Source organism: Macaca thibetana, chromosome 7, assembly GCF_024542745.1.
Source record: "Macaca thibetana thibetana isolate TM-01 chromosome 7, ASM2454274v1, whole genome shotgun sequence".
Classification (NCBI taxonomy): Eukaryota; Metazoa; Chordata; class Mammalia; order Primates; family Cercopithecidae; genus Macaca; species Macaca thibetana.
Genome location: NC_065584.1, coordinates 163,773,038 through 163,791,025, shown reverse-complemented (window position 1 = coordinate 163,791,025; position 17,988 = coordinate 163,773,038). Strand labels below are relative to the sequence as shown.

Sequence of the window (17,988 nt, the reverse complement as noted above, 5' to 3'; positions counted from 1 at the left end):
GGGGCTGATTAGAGCAGCTTCCACTCCAGGCGGGGCAGGGCCCCTTTCTGTTCGTGTTCAGGTGACCAGCCCCATTCTCCCAGCTCTGGAGGGTGGGGGTTTGGGAGGAGTAGGGGATGTGTGCACACTCTCAGCGACCACTGTTCCCAGGAGGCCCTCAGCTTAGATTGCTCAGGCAAAAACCATGGGCTGTGGCTGCACAGGGCCTAATGACAGGGCAGCCCACAACATAAGCTGCACAACAACTGGACCTTTGAAGGCCCATCTGCCCTGCACAGTATTCTCATTTATGGAGCCTGTGCCTGTCCCTTAATGTACAGTTGATGTTGTTGAGCCTGAGCAGCAGCTGTGCACACGGAGCGTCATTCCCATTTCACAGATGAGGAAACAGGCTCAGAGGGGAACTTGCCCAGGGTCACCTAGTCATTCAGTGAGTGGTGGGTGGGAGGGGGGGACTCCGGATTCATACCCAGGTCTCCAGACCCAAGAGCTGATGCACTCTCCAGCCCTCCCTCCAGGCTCCCTGGTCCTGTGTGACCCAAGGGGCAGAATTGGTGCCTACGAGGGGAACTCCGAGGCACGTAAGACCTTCTTCCCTGTTGGAGCCCTGAGCTTCCTCAGGAGGTAGTGGGCATCAAAGATGCTTCCCAGGGCCCCTCCCCTCTGTGGATTCTGAATGCTGGCGGACATGTCCAAGACACTCCTGCCAGCTTCCCTTCTCTGGGCGGCCCTGGGCCCAGAGAACAGGGTGTCCTGGTGGCCATGGGCATCTCCTCTGCTCGGGTGTGGGTGTAGATGCTTTGGAGTGATTCATTGCCTTAGGGAGATAGAGGGAAGGTCAGAAGCCCTGGCCAGCTGGGAGGGAGCACAGTGCTGGAAATGGCTGGCATGCAGAGGAGATGGAGAATAGCCTGGAGGCCTGGACACAAGCTGCCCTGCTCAGGATAGCTGTCTGAGACTCTGGAAGACACCATTTTGTCAGATTGGGATGCAGACCCATTTCCCTCTCCTAATGGGGTGGGTGTATGGGGCAGCATCCCCAGGGGCGGAGGCTTCTGAGCTTCACTTTGAAGGTTTGGCTGTGTGTGAAATGGGCTTTCCAGGTGGAGGCTACAGAGTGTGCAAAGGCCCAGTGGGATGAAAGTGCAGAGTGTCCGTGGGCAGTCACAGGTGGTATGGGCAGTGGGGGCTCAGCTGGACAGGACGGGTCTCTGGGACATGCAGGAAGAACAGCTGAGGGCCAGCCCTCCCTGTGTGACCCTAGTGCTTCTTCCCCAGAAAGGTGTGTTCCAGCTCTCCAATGAGGACTACTTCATTGAGCCCCTGGATGGTGCCCCGGCCCGGCCTGGCCACGCCCAGCCCCATGTGGTGTACAAGCGTCAGGTCCCGGAGAGGTTGGCACAATGGGGTGATTCCAGTGCTCCAAGCACCTGTGGGGTGCAAGGTATGCTCTTCTGCTCCCAATTCTTGGGTGGGTGCTGGGCCTGGGGACATGAAGGGGCCTTTCTAGAAGCCCCTCTTAACATCCCCATGCCCAGTGCCCCTTAGACCAGGGGACACAGATAGACGGATACATCACCATAGCCTGTGCCCTTAATTGTGCCACAAGACTGTGTCCTCTGCCTTTCAGGCCTGCCCCAGTCAGTCCCCCAGACTGATCTCTTTCGCTCCGTCTCACCTCCTTCTCCCACCTTGGGGCTCAACCTCCCTCTGCTCCCTCCCCGCCACAGCCTATGGCACCTGGCTCTGCCAGCCATTCTTCCTCCAGTGCCCAATTCCAACAGGGCCACTAGTCAGGAACCTCCCTCCCTCCGCCACCCTGCTCCCACCCTAGAATAACTACCTCTATTACTGGGACCTGGAGTGTGGTACCCAGTGCCTCCTCTGCAGAGCAGCAGCAGTGCTGGCCAGTCCAGGTGAGGAGCTGCCTGCTAAGGGTTGCTAGGGTTTGGGGAATGTTTGGCTGGCATGCCAATCTCAAGTTGCCCACAGCTCTGGTCCTCTATTTGCTGGAGCACATATCCAGGGAAGCATGCTTCTTGGCCTCAGTTTCCCCAGCTTCATAGATGTGCTTCCTCTTCTGATCTGGAGCAGCCTGGGTCAGGGGAGCAGGCCCAGTAGGGCCAGCTGGGCTGGATCTTGGCCAGCTTCCTCAGGCTGGGGTTTAGAGGGTGAGGTCAGCCTGTGTTGGGATGTACTAACCCCCTAAGAGGGGAGGAAGTGACACAGGGAGATAGGGGCTCAGTTGCCAGCTTTGTCAGGCCCAGGAGTTCCCCTCCCATGGACACAGTAATTTACTGTGTTTATATCCACCATTTCATTTGCCCTTTGAGGTCCCCCTGTGAGGCAGATCAACTTATTCCTATTTTTAGTTAGGGAATCTCAAGATGAGAGAAGGAAGGTGACCAGGCAGAGCCACACAGCACAGATCTGGGGCAGAGCCAGGAGGAGAATTCAGGCCCCTGGCCTCTGATCTCAGTGTGGTTCCCAGTGCCCCAGAGAGAGCTCTGAGGAGAGTCCCTGGAGACATGTGCCCTGGGCCAGTCTGCTGGCAGCTAACCCCACCCCATCTGGACCTCCAGTGTCCCCGGAGCTGGAGCCTCGACGGGAGCGTTGGGAGCAGCGGCAGCAGTGGCAGCGGCCACGGCTAAGGCGTCTACACCAGCGGTCGGTCAGCAAAGAGAAGTGGGTGGAGACCCTGGTGGTAGCTGATGCCAAAATGGTGGAGTACCACGGACAGCCGCAGGTTGAGAGCTATGTGCTGACCATCATGAACATGGTGAGTCTGTGTGGGCCAGGAGTGGGTGGAGGGGATAGTGTTGGGGGATGGGGGTGCAAAGAGTGGGTGCAGGGCAGGAAGGCTGGCAGGCTGGACCCAAGACCCAGGTCCAGGCCCCGAGCAGGAAGAAGGGTATCCAAGCTCCTGAGGCAGGAAGGGGTGGGGGTCTTGGCAGCAAGTCACCATGAGAGAGCCTGGACAGAGGGCTGCTGTGGGGACACCACAGGGTGTCACGCCACCGGGAGGGGGAGCGGGAGCGGGAGACTGAGGCAGCCACAATTCTGTGCCTGCCTCGGGGCTCATAGACTAGTTGGTTCATTCATGCTTCCCTGCACAGATACCTCCTTCCTTTGTGTCAGGACCTGTGCTAGATGCTGGAAACACAGAAATGCCTGATCAGACCACACTCTGCCTGAGGCCCTGCCTGAGATATCAGCACACATTACAGTTGGAAGGATCTGTGCAGTTCTGTGGTCACTAGCTGGCAGCCTTGGGCAAATCACTTGCCCTGTCTGAGTCTCAGCCTGCTCATCTGTGAACTGGGCATGACGACAGTACCTTGTGGGGTTGGCAAACTGCTCTTGACCCCATATGATGGATGAGGTATCAGAGGCCTTGAGAGGACAAGTGACTTGCCCAGGTCACACAACGAGGCAGGGTAGAGCCAGATGGGAGCCCAGGTGTCCTAAGTCCCACCGGGGGAACTGTGGCTGATTGCAGCTGGTGATTCCTGGAGCCGACTACTGCAGAGCCGCCACTCCCTGCTCCTGCCCTGTGGGTGCAGGTGGGAGGCCTCAGGCTTCAAGCTGCTTCCTGCAGCCCCTGGGAGGAAAGATCTCTGCTCCTGGCATTCTTAGCAGCCACCTGGTGGGCAGGCCACCATATAACCGTGTTTCTCTCCTGGGCTGGGTGGTTGGGGGCAAGGTAAGGGTGTGTGCTGTGAACAGGATGACATCTAAAGGAGCCCTGGGGCCAGGATCCTATGCTGCTGCTTCCCCCTGCCAGCCCCACACCTCCTGCAACCCTAAAGGAAGTACCCTCTGAGATCATCCAGTGTCTGGCCCCCTAGTTTATCACTGTGAAACCTGAGGCTCAGAGAGAGGAAGGGACTGCGTCCAGGGCTGTTCTCTCTATGTGCTGACCACCACATCCCCACTACTTGAGTTCTCATCAGCAAATGCAGCTCTGGGCCAGTTCTTCCCTGACTGGGACACCCTCATTGGCTCCCTGTTCCATATGGAATAAAAGTCACAGCCTTCTGCCTGGCATTTGAGGCCTTGAAGGCCCAGATCAAGCCTCATCTGCCTAGGGAGGGAAGCCACTAACAGCCAGGGTTCAGCAGGGCTATTGCTGGACAGCAGGGCCTGGCCCCTGGGCTATAGGGGTGGAGCAAGGGGCAAGGCCAAGTTCTCAGGCCTTGAGGTTCCCTCCTTCTCATTCTCAGCACTTTGGGGGCTCAGCCTGAAAGACCCAGGAGGCTGGCTGGAGCCACTGATGATTAACTGGGTTCATTTCACACCCGCTTTTCTGAGTGTTCCCTGTGCTCCAGATTCTGGGCAAAGTAAGACCCACCTGAGCGGGTGTTGTGGTTCACGGCTATAATCCCAGCACCTTGGGAGGCTGAGGTGGGCAGATCACTTGAGGTCAGGAGTTGGAGACCAGCCTGGCCAACATGGTGAAACCCCATTTCTACCAAAATACAAAAAATAGTTGGGTGTGGTGGTGCACACCTGTAGTCCTAGCCACTTGGGAGGCTGAGGTGAGAGGATCTTGAGCCTGGGAGGCAGAGGTTGCAGTGAGCTGAGATCGCGCCACTGCACTCCTGCCTGGGTGACAGAGCGAGACTCCATCTCAAAAAAAAAAGACCCACCCAGCCCAACAGGTGCCCCATAACTTAACCTGGGTGACAGGATTCAGGTGTTTTTGCCCCCCAGGGCCTGGCCCCTTCCTGGCTGCCTTGCCCTGGCTCATAGGACCCACGCATTCACTTGGTGAGCCCCATCCCTGGGGAGAGGGTGGGCCTGGTTCTCACACTCACCTGCTCTGACAATATCAAGCTTTTCTGAGCTGGTGAGCCCAGCATTGGTCAGATATTCACAAGGCTCCAGCCCTAACCCACCAGGGGTTGGGGGCACCTTTGAGCCTGACAGTGCTGGACCCCCTAGGAGGCTGCAGGGATGGCAGGGACATGGGAACCCATGTGGCCAGCCTCTGAGGACGGCTGTATTGTGGGCTGAGGCCCTGGTGGGTTAGGGCTGGAGCCTTGTGCATATCTGTCTACCTTTTGTCCAATGTTCAACACCCAACACCTCACCTAAGCCTCACCCCCATTTTATTTATTTATTTATTTATTTAATTTATTTATTTTGAGATGGAATTTCACTCTTGTCGCCCAGGCTGGAGTGCAATGGCATGATCTCAGCTCACTGCAAGTTCCTCCTCCTGGGTTCAAGTGATTCTCCTGCCTCAGTCTCCCGAGTAGCTGGGATTACAAGCGTGCCCCACTATGCCTTGCTAATTTTTGTGTTTTTAGTAGAGAGGGAGTTTCACCACATTGGCCAGGCTGTTCTCCCTGGCTCATCCTCCCAAAGTGCTGGGATTACAGGCATGAGCCACTGTACCCGGCCCTCATCCCCATTTTCGAGTTGAGGGAACAAAGATTCAGAGAGGTCAAGGGGCTTGCTCAAGGTCACACAGCTAGTAAGTGGTAGAGCTGGGACTGGAACTCAGGTCTGTCTGCCTCCAAAGCCCCATTCTGTCTCCTGTGCCCCTTAATCTGCCCTGGAGAGGGGCAGACAGGGTGGGCCAGAAGGATGGGGAACAGATGTTCCCTCGGGATCAGATGTTTATTTAAGACTGACTTGTTGAGAGCCATCGCTCTACCCGGGATAAAGTGATGGATGTGGAAGAGCACGATCCTGCACTTGGGGACTCTGTCTCATTGTAGCATTTCCCAAGGAATATTTCAGGGAATGTGTTCCAAAGAATGCCAGTAGTGTACTGTGAAAAAAGATGCTGCTGTTGAGTAAGTTTGGCCACACAGGGTTAAAAAAAGTAAAACAGGCCAGGCATGATGGTGCACGCCTGTAGTCCCAGGTACTTGAGGGGCTGAGGTGGGAGGATTGCTTGAGCCCAGGAGGTCGAGGCTGCAGCTGGGCTGCAGTGAGCCGAGATCATGCAACTGCACTCCATCTTGGGTGACAAAGTGAGACCCCGTCTCAAAAGGGAAAAAAAGGTAAAACAGACTTCTTTACTACAGGACTTCTCAGAGCCCTCAAAATAAATATGCATTGAGAATCCCCAACAGAATAGGCAGGCAGCATTCCCCAAATTTAGGAAATAAGCAGGGGCTTTGAAGCAGCGAAACCTGGGTTCTGAGCCCAGCTTCACCCTCTCTTTGAGCTTCAGCTACTTCATTTGTAAAATGAGGATAATTGTGCCTACCTTAGAAGTAAGAAGATTAAATGAGATAATGCATGCTAAGCCCCCAGCACAGGGACTGTACATGTTAGGCTCATTCAAGGTTGGCTGTGGCTATTTTTTTGGCTGCTGCAGTATTTGACCCACAGCCACCTTCAGGACAGCCACACCTTTCTTTACCAACACTACCTACAGAGCCCAATTTATCAGTGTTCTCCCTGTGCTAGATTCAGACCTGAGTCCTAGAGCTTGGGTGGGTCTGTCCCAAGGATAGCAAGACAGGTCCCTTTTCACCCCATTTTCTTTCTTTTTTCTTTCTCTCTCTCTTTCTCTCTCCCCTTCCTTCCTTCCTTCCTTCCTTCCTTCCTTCCTTTCTTTTTTTTTTTTTTTTTTTTTTTTTGTGAGACGGAGTCTCGCTCTGTCGCCCGGGCTGGAGTGCAGTGGCCGGATCTCAGCTCACTGCAAGCTCCGCCTCCCGGGTTCACGCCATTCTCCTGCCTCAGCCTCCCGAGTAGCTGGGACTACAGGCGCCCGCCACCTCGCCCGGCTAGTTTTTTGTATTTTTTAGTAGAGACGGGGTTTCACCGTGTTAGCCAGGATGGTCTCGATCTCCTGACCTCGTGATCCGCCCGTCTCGGCCTCCCAAAGTGCTGGGATTACAGGCTTGAGCCACCGCGCCCGGCCCTTCCTTCCTTTCTTCCTTTTCTTTCTTTTGGAGATGGAGTCCTGCTCTGTCACCCAGGTCGGAGTGCAGTGGTGAAATCGCAGCTTACTGCAGCCTTTGCCTTCCTGGGTTCCAGCGATTCTCCTGCCTCAGCCTCCCAGGTAGCCGGGATTACAGGCATGCGCTACTACGCCGAGCTAATTTTTGTATTTTTAGTAGAGATGGGTTTCACCATTTGGCCAGGCTGGTCTCGAACTCCTGACCTCAGGTGATGCACCTGCCTTGGCCTCCCAAAGTATGGGGTTACAGGCATGAGCCACCACACCCAACCTCCACTGTTTATTTTTAATGAGATAATACATTGGAGATATTGAGCAAGTACCCAAGGTACGTTCATTCATTCAACAAATATGTCTTGAGTACCCATCATGTTCCAGGTACAAGACGTGTCACTGGGGCTCTAAGAGGAAGTTTACATATACCTGGCCGTGTCCTCATGGAGCTTGTGGTCTCTTGAGGGAGACAGACATTAGTTAATGAAACCATTACCTTGTTGACGATGAAGGAGCAATGGAGGGAGGTGCTAGGAAGGACAAATTCATAGTGCTTTGGGAGTGTTAGATCAAATAAAAGCTCCCCAAAGGACATGACAAGGGGTTGAGGGCAGGAGAGAGGATAGGCGGTAACTTGGGGAAGACAGGTGGGAAGATGTTCCAGGCTGAGGCCATAGCATCTGCAAAGACCTTGTGTTAGGAAGAATGATGGGATTCTAAGAGAAAGACAGAGTGGTTGGAGCCAGAGAGTGAGAGGGAGGCAAGGGGGGGGTCAGAGAGGAAGGCAGAGACCAGATCCAAGAGGCCTGTTGGCTAGGCTGGGGACTTCCATCCTTTTCCTGGACAGTGAAGAGCCACTTACTGCTTTAGGCAAGGGCGTGTCATGATTGGGTTTGCATTTCAAAGACCGATGGTGGAGCCACTAGGCTGCAGGTGGCCTGGAAGGGCTGCAGAATATGGGTACACTCGTAGGAGACCTCAACAACTGAGCAGACGAGATGATGATGGCAACTTGGACGAGGCAGTGGTGTTGGAGATGGAGAGAAGAGACAGAGTCAGGCAAAACTTGGGAGGCAAAATTAGTTGGCTGTATTGGAGAAAGATGGTTCAGGGCTCCCGGGCTCCCAGCCTGTGTGTGAAGGCGACGGTGGTCCATGATATTGCTGTTTATCTTCCCCATTTCTGACCTTGGGTTCTGAGAGTGTCATTCATCCCCATAATCAGGGGCTTTGGTGCCCTCTTAACAGTGTTTGTTTGGTCCCTTCCTATTTTAATATTATTTTTGTTGATGCATTGCTAGACGCCAACTCACAACTGGCCTGTTCTGCCATCTCTGCCCTCTGGGAACCGGCCAGCTATCCCCAGTCATGGGCTGGCCTCTTTTTTGTTCTGAGGGAATTTTAATTTTAAAAGAGCAGATGGCTTTCCCCACCCATTTCCCCTCACCTTGGCTTATCTTCCATCTTTTGGGGATAGCCCCGTCTCCTGGGGCTCAGTAGGGAGCCCCATGTAGCCATGGGGACTCTGATAGATGTGCATACCTGCCTCCTTGGCCCCATGGCTGCCAGTCCTGGGGAGATGGAATAGCAGAGCAGTGGGGAGGCTCCATAGCCCTGTGCCTACCCTCACTCTACTCTCTGGGCCCTGCCCAGGTCTACGCTTCATTGGAGGGCGCACTCCTGAGATGCTGGTCCTGGCATCCCCAGGTCAGGAGGGCACTGCTGTCATAGACCAGGGGCAGTTGGAGGACTAGGGCCCTGAGACAGGCCAAGAAACCAGCATTTAGAGGTCTTAACTGCCGTTGCCTGTGCTGGGTGGGCATGGAGTTGGTACTTGGAAGCAGATCCCAAACTGGTGCTCAAGAGAGGCTGCAACTCTGGGAAGGGGCCTCGGAGGCCTCTTGTCCTCTCCAGGTTCTGCTGCTGCCGGGTTGGGGCAGTGTGTGTGAGGTGTGGGGACACTCATGTATTCGTATACGTGCATCACCTGTCCGCTGTGCAGCCTGTGTGTACCCGTGTCAGCGTCCCTGTGTGTGAGCATGGGTGTGCGTTGCCCTGGGTGGGTGGGTGGGTTGGGGTGAGCATTGGCTGCTTGTATCCTTCATCCTGGTGACAGCCTGACCCCCCCATCTCTTGGGCAGGTGGCTGGCCTGTTTCATGACCCCAGCATTGGGAACCCCATCCACATCACCATTGTGCGCCTGGTCCTTCTGGAAGATGAAGAGGTGAGCGTTCATGTGGTCCCACGATGCCCGGCAATGGCTTCCGCTGCCAGAGCCCTCCTGCACCATGACCTGTGCTGCTCTGTAAGGAAGGGCACAGTGAAGGCCTCCTTGGCCTGGACTGTGTCCCCTGCCATCCCCTGGTTCCTGACTGACCCTCTCTCAGGTCCCAGGTCCTCTGCAGGAGGTTCCTACAGGAGGGGTGGTCAGGCCAGAAGCTGGACTGGTGCCTGCTGGCCTCCCACTGCCCTGCTGGGTCTCTGTCTCCTGCCTTTATATGGAGGAGAATTGGGCCTGACCCTCTCAGAACTCAGAGGAGGCATGAGCGGTCATTCTCTCTGCCCCCAGGAGGACCTAAAGATCACACACCATGCAGACAACACCCTGAAGAGCTTTTGCAAGTGGCAGAAAAGCATCAACATGAAGGGGGACACCCACCCCCTGCACCATGACACCGCCATCCTGCTCACCAGGTACTGCCAGCTGCAGGAGGGTGGGAGCCTGCATCGCAGGGAGGTGCTTCCCGGCCCTGCAGGAGAAGCCCTGGTGGACGAGGGGGCCGTGCTCTCAGGGATCCCCATTTTTAGGAGAGTTTCCGCACCTTTGGCCCAAGGCTGGATTCTGTCTGCACTTGGGGAGGTCTTTTTATTTTGAAATAATTGTGAATTTTCATGCTGTTGTCAAAAATAATAGAGAGAGGGCCTCTATAGCCTTCATCCATCTCTCCCAGTGGTAAGTAACATCTTGCATGACTAGAGCACAGTATCCCAACCACGAAACTGACACTGATACCATCCGCAGACTTCCTCAGATATCATTAGTTCCACACATACTGCCCTTTGTGTGAATGTGTATGTATTCAGTTCTGTGCAGTTTCATCACTGTGGGTTCACCTACCCACCCCCACAGTCTAGATACAGATCTGTCTCATCAGAAGGATGTCTCGTACTACCAGTTTATAGTCACAGCCACCTTCCTCCCTCCTCCCCTAACCTCTGGCAACTGCTGATCTATCCAGAGGCAGTTATTTTCCCTCTGCTGGACTCTGGCAGCTTCTGTCAGCACCCCTGCTGGATAGTAAGCAAAATTGTTCTGTGCGGGTCTGTGCTCCCAAGGGCCAAAGAGATGCCCAGCGGATCGTGTGTGAATGAGAGCACCTGCTTCCCACGTGGCCACTGTGCTGGCCTCATGCCACAGAACGGTGGGAGGGACATCCTTTCCGCTTGGAATCAGTTCGGGGGGACCCTTCCCTGGCCTTCGCTCAGGTGGGCCTGGCACTGGGCCAGGTTAACCTGAAGGCCGCTTCTCTGCCTTGTGCAGGAAGGACCTGTGTGCAGCCATGAACCGGCCCTGTGAGACCCTGGGCCTGTCCCACGTGGCGGGCATGTGCCAGCCACACCGCAGCTGCAGCATCAACGAGGACACAGGCCTGCCACTGGCCTTCACTGTAGCCCACGAGCTCGGGCACAGGTACTGTGCCTGTCCCCATTGCTACACGGAGAGCTGAGCTTCACCCTCCCAGCTGGGGGCACCGGGTATCCAGCCTGTGGGTCACAAAGTACAGGGGAAAGGAAGCTCTCTGGAGAAGGAGCCCCGACTGTGGCCATGTGCTGTCCCTGCACTGTCCCCTCCCCACAACCGGGCTGCTTCCCTGTAAAGCAGGAGAGAGGCCTGCCTGGGCATCTCTGGGACTGGCCTGGAGGGAGTCTTATTTAAAGGGGAGTTGTGATGGGCCAGAAAGTCATCGTAGGTCTTTGGCTGTGCCTCCCCATTTCCCTCAGTGCTGTATTTTTTACTCTCGATCCCTGTCCCTGTTCCTGTTTGCTCTGTGGCCTGGGCCAGTGCCTGCCCTCTCTAGGCCTCTGTGTGCTTCCCATAGATTGAGGGGTTTGGATTCAGTGACGTCCAAGGCTCCCTCCATCTGACACCGCTGCCTGAGGCTCCTGCCTTCACAGGCCTCCAGCCACTTGTGCCCGGGCTGTTGAGCTGGCGAATATGGCAGCATCTTAGATTGTCCAGCAAGCTTTCAAAGGCAGGATCCCAGAGGGTTCTATCGTCAAAGCTGTTGGGGCCATCCATTCAGATGTCCGGGTTTCGTGGGTGATGGCCGTGCCTGCAGGACCTTAAAGCTGCCTATATGGCTGCAGAAAGAACAGCCTGCCGCAGTACTGCAATTTCCTGGCTGTGTTACCCTGGCTAGTTCCTTAGACTCTCTGAGCCTCCCTGGGGGTAATAATGAGAACTGAGTGAGACTGTGTTTCTGAAAGTGCTTAGCATGGCCCCTGGCACATAGTAGATGCTCAGGAAATAATTTTTCTCGTGTCCTTCCCAAGGATGGTCTCTGGAGACCTTTCTGTGACACAGCAGCTCAGATCCCCTAACTCAAGTGCACAGCCTTGGGACAAGGACCTGTGAGTGGGAACCTCTGTCAGACTGTTCTTGAGGCCAGTGAGCTTGCAGGGGCCATCACGGGCCCCCATCTGTGCCACCTGGTTTGCCATTGCTGGCCAGCCCCCAGGCAGGGGCAGGGCTGCTCTGGGTCCCTGGCCCTCATTTCAGGCTGGAGCAGGAGCCCTTGGGGTCCTAGCTGTCATACCCTCATTTTACATTAAGGAAACTGAGGCTCAGAGAGGGGAATGTGACTTTCTGCAGCCATTGGGTGTGGCCATTGGGTGGCAGAACCAGCCCTGGAATTAGGGCTGTGCCCCTTGTGGGTCTCCAGGGGAGGGCAGGCTGGCAGCCTCCCGCCAGCTCACCCGCCCCTGGGGCCTGTGCTCTCACACAGTTTTGGCATTCAGCATGACGGAAGCGGCAATGACTGTGAACCCGTTGGGAAACGGCCTTTCATCATGTCTCCACAGCTCCTGTACGACGCCGCTCCTCTCACCTGGTCCCGCTGCAGCCGCCAGTACATCACCAGGTTCCTTGAGTAAGTCCTCCAGCACCGGGCCCCTGCGCCTTAATCCATGAGGTCAAGGTCTACTGGGAGAGCTGCAGACAGTCACATTGGAGGGGTAGAGGGAAGCAGAGGGACAAGGTCTTGATCTGTGAGGTCAAGGTCTAATGGGGGAGATGCAGACAGTCATACTGCAGAGCCGGGGTAGAGGGAAGCAGAGGGGCACCTGGCAAAGATGTGGTGCTGGCGTCCCAAATGTCCTCCTCGAAGGGACACCTGAGCTTGAACTTGGAGGAGGAGCGAGAATTCACACATGTGCAGAAGGGAGAAGAATGGCGTTCCTGGTAGAGGAAGCCTGAGAAAGGCCTGCAGCCGTGAAGGAGCGGGAGAGCTTTTCAGGGAATGGCAGAACCCTGAGCGAGGCTATGGGAGCCAAGGCTGCGTAGAAAATGAGGCTGGAGGAAGCGAGGGTCGGCCACAAGGTCCAGTGAGAGGCAGGAAGAAGGGGCCACTAAGGGAACTGAAATGTGAAGCTTTCTCCTTTTTTTCATGTTCTCTTCATTTGTTCTGGTGTTTTTGTTGTTGTTGTTTGTTTATTTTTTGAGACGGAGTTTCGCTCTGTCTCCCAGGCTGGAGTGCGATGGTGTGATCTTGGCTCACTGCAACCTCTGCCTCCCAAGTTCAAGAGATTCTCCTGCCTCAGCCTCCTGGGTAGCTGGGACTACAAGTGTGCACCACAATGGCTGACTAATTTTTGTATTTTTAGTAGAGATAAGGTTTTGCCACGTTGGCCAGACTGGTCTTGAACTCCTGACCTCAGATGATCCACCCACCTTGGCCTCCTAGAGTGCTGGAATTGCAGGCATGAGCCACCATGCCTAGCCTATTCTGGTGTTTTTTTTTTTTTTTTAATTTGCGATTTAATGTTGTTCTAAGTAAGAAAAAGTTTTAAATTTAAATTATTGGCATAAATTGTACCATTCATCTTTATTTTGTTCAGTGCCAGTTTTAAATGCAAATATAAGAGTATAGCTGACCCTTGAACAACTTGGGGGTCGGGGTGCTGACCGCTGTGCAGTTGGAAATCCATGTATAGCTTTCAACTTGCCCAAAACTACTAATAGCCTACTGTTGACTGGAAGCCTTACTGATAACATAAACAGCTAATACATATTTTGTATGTTATATATAATATATACTGTGTTCTTACAATAAAGTAAGCTAGAGAAAAGCAAATGTTATTGGAATCATAAGGAAGAGAAAATATGTTCACTGCTCATTAAGTGGAAGTGGATCATCATAAGGGTCTCCCTCATCCTCTTCATGTTGAGTAGCCTGAAGAGGAAGGAGAAAGGCAGGGGATGATCTCAGGGGTGGCAGAGGTGGGAAAAAATCCACATATAAGTGGACCTGTGCAGTTCAAATCCATGTTGTTCAAAGGTCAGTTGTATTAACATGTATGCAGAGTCACCAAAATTACACAGTTCATCTTTTGTAGCTGATATTTACCAGATGATGAGATAGAATAAAACTATCTCAACTGGTTTCATCTCACTCCTTGATATGGGCACAATTTACCCAGGCTCTCTACCTTTTGTTACCAATGAGGAAGGAAAGACTGAAAGGAGAAGGAACTATGGGGTTCTCTTTCCTCCCATGTCTTCATTTTCTGCATAGCGATTGGCTAATACAGGGGTGTTAACATGAGTAAGAAAGGACGGTGGGGCTCCTTGGTCATTGTCTTCTTTCTGCATTTGAAGTAAGTCTGGTTCAAATGGAAAATGCAGCCTCTGGGCCTGTCACTGCCCCCCATCCCTTACTCAGTTGTTGACATAACATGTTTATCATCTGATAGTTTTGAGTCTCACTGAACTCCTACACATTATCGATTCTGAGCTCATGGACCAAAGTAAATGTTAGATGCAAGTAGGGCAGCAAGGAATGCTGGACACAGACATTACCTTTCTCTCCTCTGCTCAGACATAGGCTCCTTTGTCCCATAAGACCTTGCTTACTGGCCGGGCGTGGTGGCTCACGCCTGTAATCCCAGCACTTTGGGAGTCCAGGCAGGTGGATCACTTGAGGTCAGGAGTTTGAGACCAGCCTGGCCAACATGGTGAAACCCCTTCTCTACTGAAAATACAAAAAATTAGCTGGGCATGGGGGCAGATGCCTGTAATCCCATCTGTTCAGGAGCCTGAGGTAGGAGAATTACTTGAACCCGGGAGGCGGAGGCTGCAGTGAGCCAAGATTGCACCACTGCACTCCAGCCTGGAGAACAAGAGCGAAAAAACTCTGCCTCCAAAAAAAAAAAAAAACAAGATTGCAACAGCAGAGCATCGTACACCTGCCCCACTTCTCCCCACCCTCCATTGCTTTTTTCTAGGCAACCACCTTGAAACTTAACTCTTTTAGCTTTTTCTTGTATTTACTTTTCTATTTCCAAAAAGCATTGCTAGACTCTCATTTGTTGATTTTCCAGTTTAGATATTATCTGGAAGGTTGGGATTTAGCACCCTTGCATCACTTTCTGTACATACATTTGTCCCCTCACCTTTCATCCCAATTTAGTGTTAACATATTTGGATTAAGTCCATATTCCGCATTTTCATTATTACAGCTATAAATCTTGATGGCTGAACTAAGTGTTGTAATAAGACGGCATTTCTTTCTTTCTTTCTTTCTTTCTTTCTTTCTTTCTTTCTTTCTTTCTTTCTTTCTTTCTTTCTTTCTTTCTTTCTTCTCTCTCTTTCTTCTCTCTCCTTTCTCCCTCCCTCTCTCTCTCTCTCTCTCTCCTTCCTTTCTTTTCTTTCTTTCTTCCTTTCTTTCTTTCTTTTCTTTCTTTCTTTCTTTCTTTCCGAGAGAGACTCACTCTGTTGCCCTGGCTGGAGTACAGTGGTGCAATCTCGGCTCACTGCAGTCTCTGCCTCCCAGGTTCAAGCAATTCTCATGCCTCAGCCTCCCGAGTAGCTGGGATTACAGGCACCTGCCACCCCCACCCAGCTAATGTTTGTATTTTTAGTAGAGACGGGGTTTCCATGTTGGCCAGGTTGGTCTCGAACTCCTGACCTCAAGTGATTCGCCACCTTGGATTCCCAAAGTGCTGGGATTACAGGCATGAGCCACCACGCCCCATCTAGATGGCATTTCTTTTTAAGAACAAGTTTTTTAATTGCTTGGTTTTTGTTGCTTTTCCAGGCCTTCCAGCTCCTTTAACAGTTTTGTAAGATGTCTCTTATTCCAGTTTTCCCAAAGGTAATCCCTACCAGATAATCCAGAAGTTCCTTTCTTTCTTGGACCCTCCTCCCAACTTCCCTCTGTCCTCCAATTTAGACTGGATACTTTCTAGGCCTGCCCCAAAATATTAATGGAGGGTCATCATGTTTCTTAGATCCCATGCTACTTTTTTTATGGGGAGGTACCTTTTTTTAAAATTTGTTTTGGTGGAGCACATCCTCAAGCAGCTTTCTGAGAAAGAGTGCATGGAGGTAAATGGTTTGCCCGTCTCAAAGTGTCTTTATTCTTCCCTCACATCTGATTGATATTTTGATTTGATATCAACTTTTGGGTTGGAAGTGACTCTTCTTCAGAATGTTGGAGGCATTTTTCTGTTGTCTTCTAGTTTCCAACATTGCTCTGAAGAGGTCCCATCCCATTCTGATTTGAATGTGACCTTTTAAAAAATCTGGAAGCTTTTAGGACTCTCTCTCTTTCTCTTTCTCTTTTTGGTGATTTTAAATTTTACAATATATGCCTTTGTCTATTTTAATTGGAGGGAGCACTCATTGGAGTGTTTTAATCTAGAAACTTGTGACCTTCAGTTCTTGAACTGTTGTTGTATCATTCATTTGATAACTTTCTTACATTTTCTCTTTCTGGAACCCTGCAGCTATTCTCTTGCTTTCCTATTTTTAAACATTTTACACTTTTTCATCTCTTTCTATTTTCTTTTCCTTTCTATCATCCCTCCTCTCTCTCTCTCTCTCTCTCTCTCTCTCTTTCAGTCTTGCTTTGTTGCCCAGGCTGCAGTGCAGTGCCACAATCATGGCTCACTGCAGCCTCGAGCTCCCAGGCACAAATGATCCTCCTGCCTCAGCATTCCGAGTAGCTGTGCCACCACACCCAGCTAATTTTTTAATTTTTACTTTTTTCTAGAGATGGGGTTTTGCCATGTTGCTCAGGCTGGGCTTGAACTCCTGGACTCCTCCCTCAGCCTCCTAAAGTTCTGGGATTACAGGCGTGAGCCAGCGTGCCTGGCCGTCTCTTTCTTGTTTTCTAGGAGGCATCTGATTTATCTTTACTTTATAATCTTTCTATTAAATTTTTCATATTTTTCATTGTACTTTTAATTTCTTAAACTTTCTCATTCACTAAATACACATTGTGTGTCTCATATCTGAAATACTTGGGACCAGAAGTGTTTTAGATTTTGGATTTTTTTTTTTTTAAATTTTGGAGTATTTGCCTTATATTTAGCAGTTCAGAATCCCCAGTCTGAAAGTCCAAAATCTGAAGTGCTCCAAAGAGCATTTCCTCTGAGCATCATGTTAGTGCTCAAAAGTTTTGGATTTTGGAGCATTTGGATTTTGGGATTAGACGTGCTCAACCTGTGCACCTTTTGATCCTATTCTTGTTTCATGGGTACAGTAGGTTCTCTTATCTCTGTGAGGTTATTACTTACATGGATTTGACTTTTTTCTTCTGTTCCCTGAAATGTTTTTCTTTCCTTTGGGTTATTTTTTAAAAAATATTTGTTTCTGGCCGGGCGCGGTGGCTCAAGCCTGTAATCCCAGCACTTTGGGAGGCCGAGACGGGCGGATCACGAGGTCAGGAGATCAAGACCATCCTGGCTAACACGGCGAAACCCCGTCTCTACTAAAAATACAAAAAACTAGCCGGGCGAGGTGGCGGCGAGTGCCTGTAGTCCCAGCTACTCGGGAGGCTGAGGCAGGAGAATGGCGTGAACCCGGGAGGCGGAGCTTGCAGTGAGCCGAGATGGTGCCACTGCACTCCAGCCCGGGCGACAGAGCGAGACTCCGTCTCAAAAAAAAAAAAAAAAAAAAAAAAAAAAAAAAAAAAAAAATTTGTTTCATGTTAACAGTTTTCTTGGCCAGGCACAGTGGCTCACGCCTGTAATTCCAGCACTTTGGGAGGCTGAGGCAGGCAGATCTCTTGAGGTCAGGAGTTTGAGACCAGCCTGGCCAACATGGTGAAACCCTGTCTCTACTAAAAAAAATATAAAAAATTAGCTGGGCACGGTGGCTGGTGCCTGTAATCGCAGCTACTCAGGAGGCTGAGGCAGGAGAATCGCTTGAACCCGGGAGACGGAGGCTGCAGTGAACTGAGATTGCACCACTGTACTCCAGCCTTGGCAACAGAGAGAGACTCTCTCAAAAAAAGTTTTCTTAAAATGCATTGTCTGTATTTAATATATAGCAAGGAGATGCAGAGATACTAATTGTTCAGTTTGTGGACTTGGGCAGGACTTTTCCAAGTCACTACTGAAGGACTGGTTCGGATAGGGCTGTTTTGGGGAGATCCTCTAATGTCAGTATCTGAGGTCATTTTTCTGAGTGATTCAGTTTCCCCAGAGAAGAATCCTCTAGACTTTTCCTGGGAGAGTGTACGTCTGGCTGCAGCATTCCGGCATCCAAGTGAGGAAGGGGCTTGGCGTGTTTCTTACCCTTCGATGTGTAGACTTTTGCTTGTTCTCTTTTCTCTGTAGGTCCTTCTGCCTTGGGCCTTCATCTATGCCCAGTTTGCTGGGCCAGAGCCTCTTGGTTCACCCTTGCCAGGGAGTGATCCCCGGCCCTCTGCTGGGTGGCAGGTGACAGTCACTTGGCTACTCAGGGTTTAGGAGGGGATCTAGGGTCTGATCAGTTCTTACAGACTTTCAGCCCTACTGTCTTCAGCCCTCCTGGCCCTAAGTCCCTGAGGGGTCCCTGGCAACTCAAT

The 17,988-nt window shown here is 51.9% G+C and overlaps 1 protein-coding gene across 1 annotated transcript in view; it reads left to right on the top strand.

The window, feature by feature from the left end:
- Nucleotides 1-17,988, top strand: part of ADAMTS7 (ADAM metallopeptidase with thrombospondin type 1 motif 7) — a 53,873-nt gene that overhangs the window by 12,592 nt on the left and 23,293 nt on the right. Inside the window, exons 3-8 of the mRNA XM_050800037.1 lie at nt 1,279-1,444; nt 2,583-2,779; nt 9,057-9,140; nt 9,486-9,610; nt 10,458-10,607; nt 11,923-12,066. Coding sequence (XP_050655994.1) covers nt 1,279-1,444; nt 2,583-2,779; nt 9,057-9,140; nt 9,486-9,610; nt 10,458-10,607; nt 11,923-12,066 — 866 coding nt within the window. The remainder of the gene's footprint in view (nt 1-1,278; nt 1,445-2,582; nt 2,780-9,056; nt 9,141-9,485; nt 9,611-10,457; nt 10,608-11,922; nt 12,067-17,988) is intronic.